Raw genomic sequence first — 1,528 nt, forward strand, 5'->3', positions numbered from 1 at the left:
TCACCTGTCTGGGTATGATTCGCCACTACAACCTGGGCTTCGGAGGCACCGTCCACACCACCCTCGACCGCAGATTGGTCGGCGTCATCGCCTTCGGCGGCATGATCCTGGTGACGGCGCCAATGCTGATTGGCCTCATCGCCGGCGAGGTCGCCATCGAGAAGTCCTACCAGGTCAGTGGCGATGCACGGCATGGTTGGGGAGCGAGACGCAGCTGTAACTGCACTGCATGACGTGCCCCCAATGGGAACGCAGCGCCGCCGTGTCTATGAGCAAGGTGCGCACGGTTTAGGCAATTATATATATATATATATATATATATATATATAACTTTCCAAGATCTAAAGCACGCAAGAACCCTAAACACAACAGAAAATACCATGCGTGCTGTGCATATTTGTTATTTGATCCCCACCTGGTCTTGGTCTCTATATCTGCTATCAAAACATGATCGCATCACAATGGAATCCCCTTAACTCGAATTTCTCTCAAACGATGTCATTCATGCCTCCTGCCTCAAAGCGTATTTTGCGAGTAGAAACTTACGTTTTTCCCGCAAAACAAGATTGACGTCTGGTATATGAAGAGATAACGGCTCTTGAAAGACATGGTCCCACTGTGCCAATTTGTTTGAAATGCATAGTGTGTCTTGTCATCGGGTGACGTTTTCGGAAAAGATGCATCCTCGTAAATCGCCATAAAATGAAATAATATGCCAAGAGATCATCGAGTTTTGATCCAGCACCATACTTTTCCTGATGGATAAGTCCTGAAGGAAAGGCTACTTCATCCGCGGACATGGTCGTGCCATCAGATTTAGAATCAGCGGATTGATTCAAAACAAAGGATGTCGAATACAAAGGTGAATGCAAAGGCGGTACAAATCATCATGATGTATTGGGAAAGCTTAAGTATCATGGAAAAAGTCGCTAACAAAAGCCTATAAGAAAGCCATGGAAGGCAACAAAGAATGAATGAATGATGACTATCAGGTTTAAAAAATACATAAACTCCAGATAGTCATCATGATAGGTATCTGGGATATTGTCAACAGTAAAGAAATTATATGCTGCCAGGAATAAATATCGTGTTGCAAGGGATGATGAGCGACAGATCAACGTTAAAATATCCCTCACATATGATCGCATGGGATAAAAATAATCAGATGCAAAGTGGTACTGGAAAGTAATCCAAGAACAGCCCGCATGTCGCAAATCACCCTGGAAGCAAAAGATCGGAGCGGATGAAGATAGCTTGTAACTTGTCCTAACGGTGACGACTATCTTGTGATCCCCCGTTCGTAGCATATTCAGTTCCCCATCATTTTTACGTTCGCAGCGCTCGTTTCGTTTCGTTTGCTGAGAGGTAGGGAACCCGTCGTTTGTTAAATGCCCTCGCCGTTGTTTGCTGATCAGGCACTGGCTTCAAGCTATGCAGTACTACGAAGGTTCTTGGAAAACAAGTCGGCCATGCGATCAATCCATTTGGACCCGCACACCTTTTGCTGCCAAGACCTGTATCTTGTATG

The 1,528-nt window shown here is 45.2% G+C and overlaps 1 protein-coding gene across 1 annotated transcript in view; it reads left to right on the forward strand.

The window, feature by feature from the left end:
- Positions 1-1,528, forward strand: part of LOC119097498 (multiple epidermal growth factor-like domains protein 6) — a 70,933-nt gene that overhangs the window by 1,641 nt on the left and 67,764 nt on the right. The window contains exon 2 of the mRNA XM_037220528.1: positions 1-173. This exon is cut by the window's left edge and continues 10 nt beyond it. Coding sequence (XP_037076423.1) covers positions 1-173 — 173 coding nt within the window. The remainder of the gene's footprint in view (positions 174-1,528) is intronic.

This window comes from Pollicipes pollicipes, unplaced genomic scaffold (genome assembly GCF_011947565.3).
Source record: "Pollicipes pollicipes isolate AB1234 unplaced genomic scaffold, Ppol_2.1 Scaffold_4295;HRSCAF=5057_pilon_pilon_pilon, whole genome shotgun sequence".
Lineage (NCBI taxonomy): Eukaryota > Metazoa > Arthropoda > Thecostraca > Pollicipedomorpha > Pollicipedidae > Pollicipes > Pollicipes pollicipes.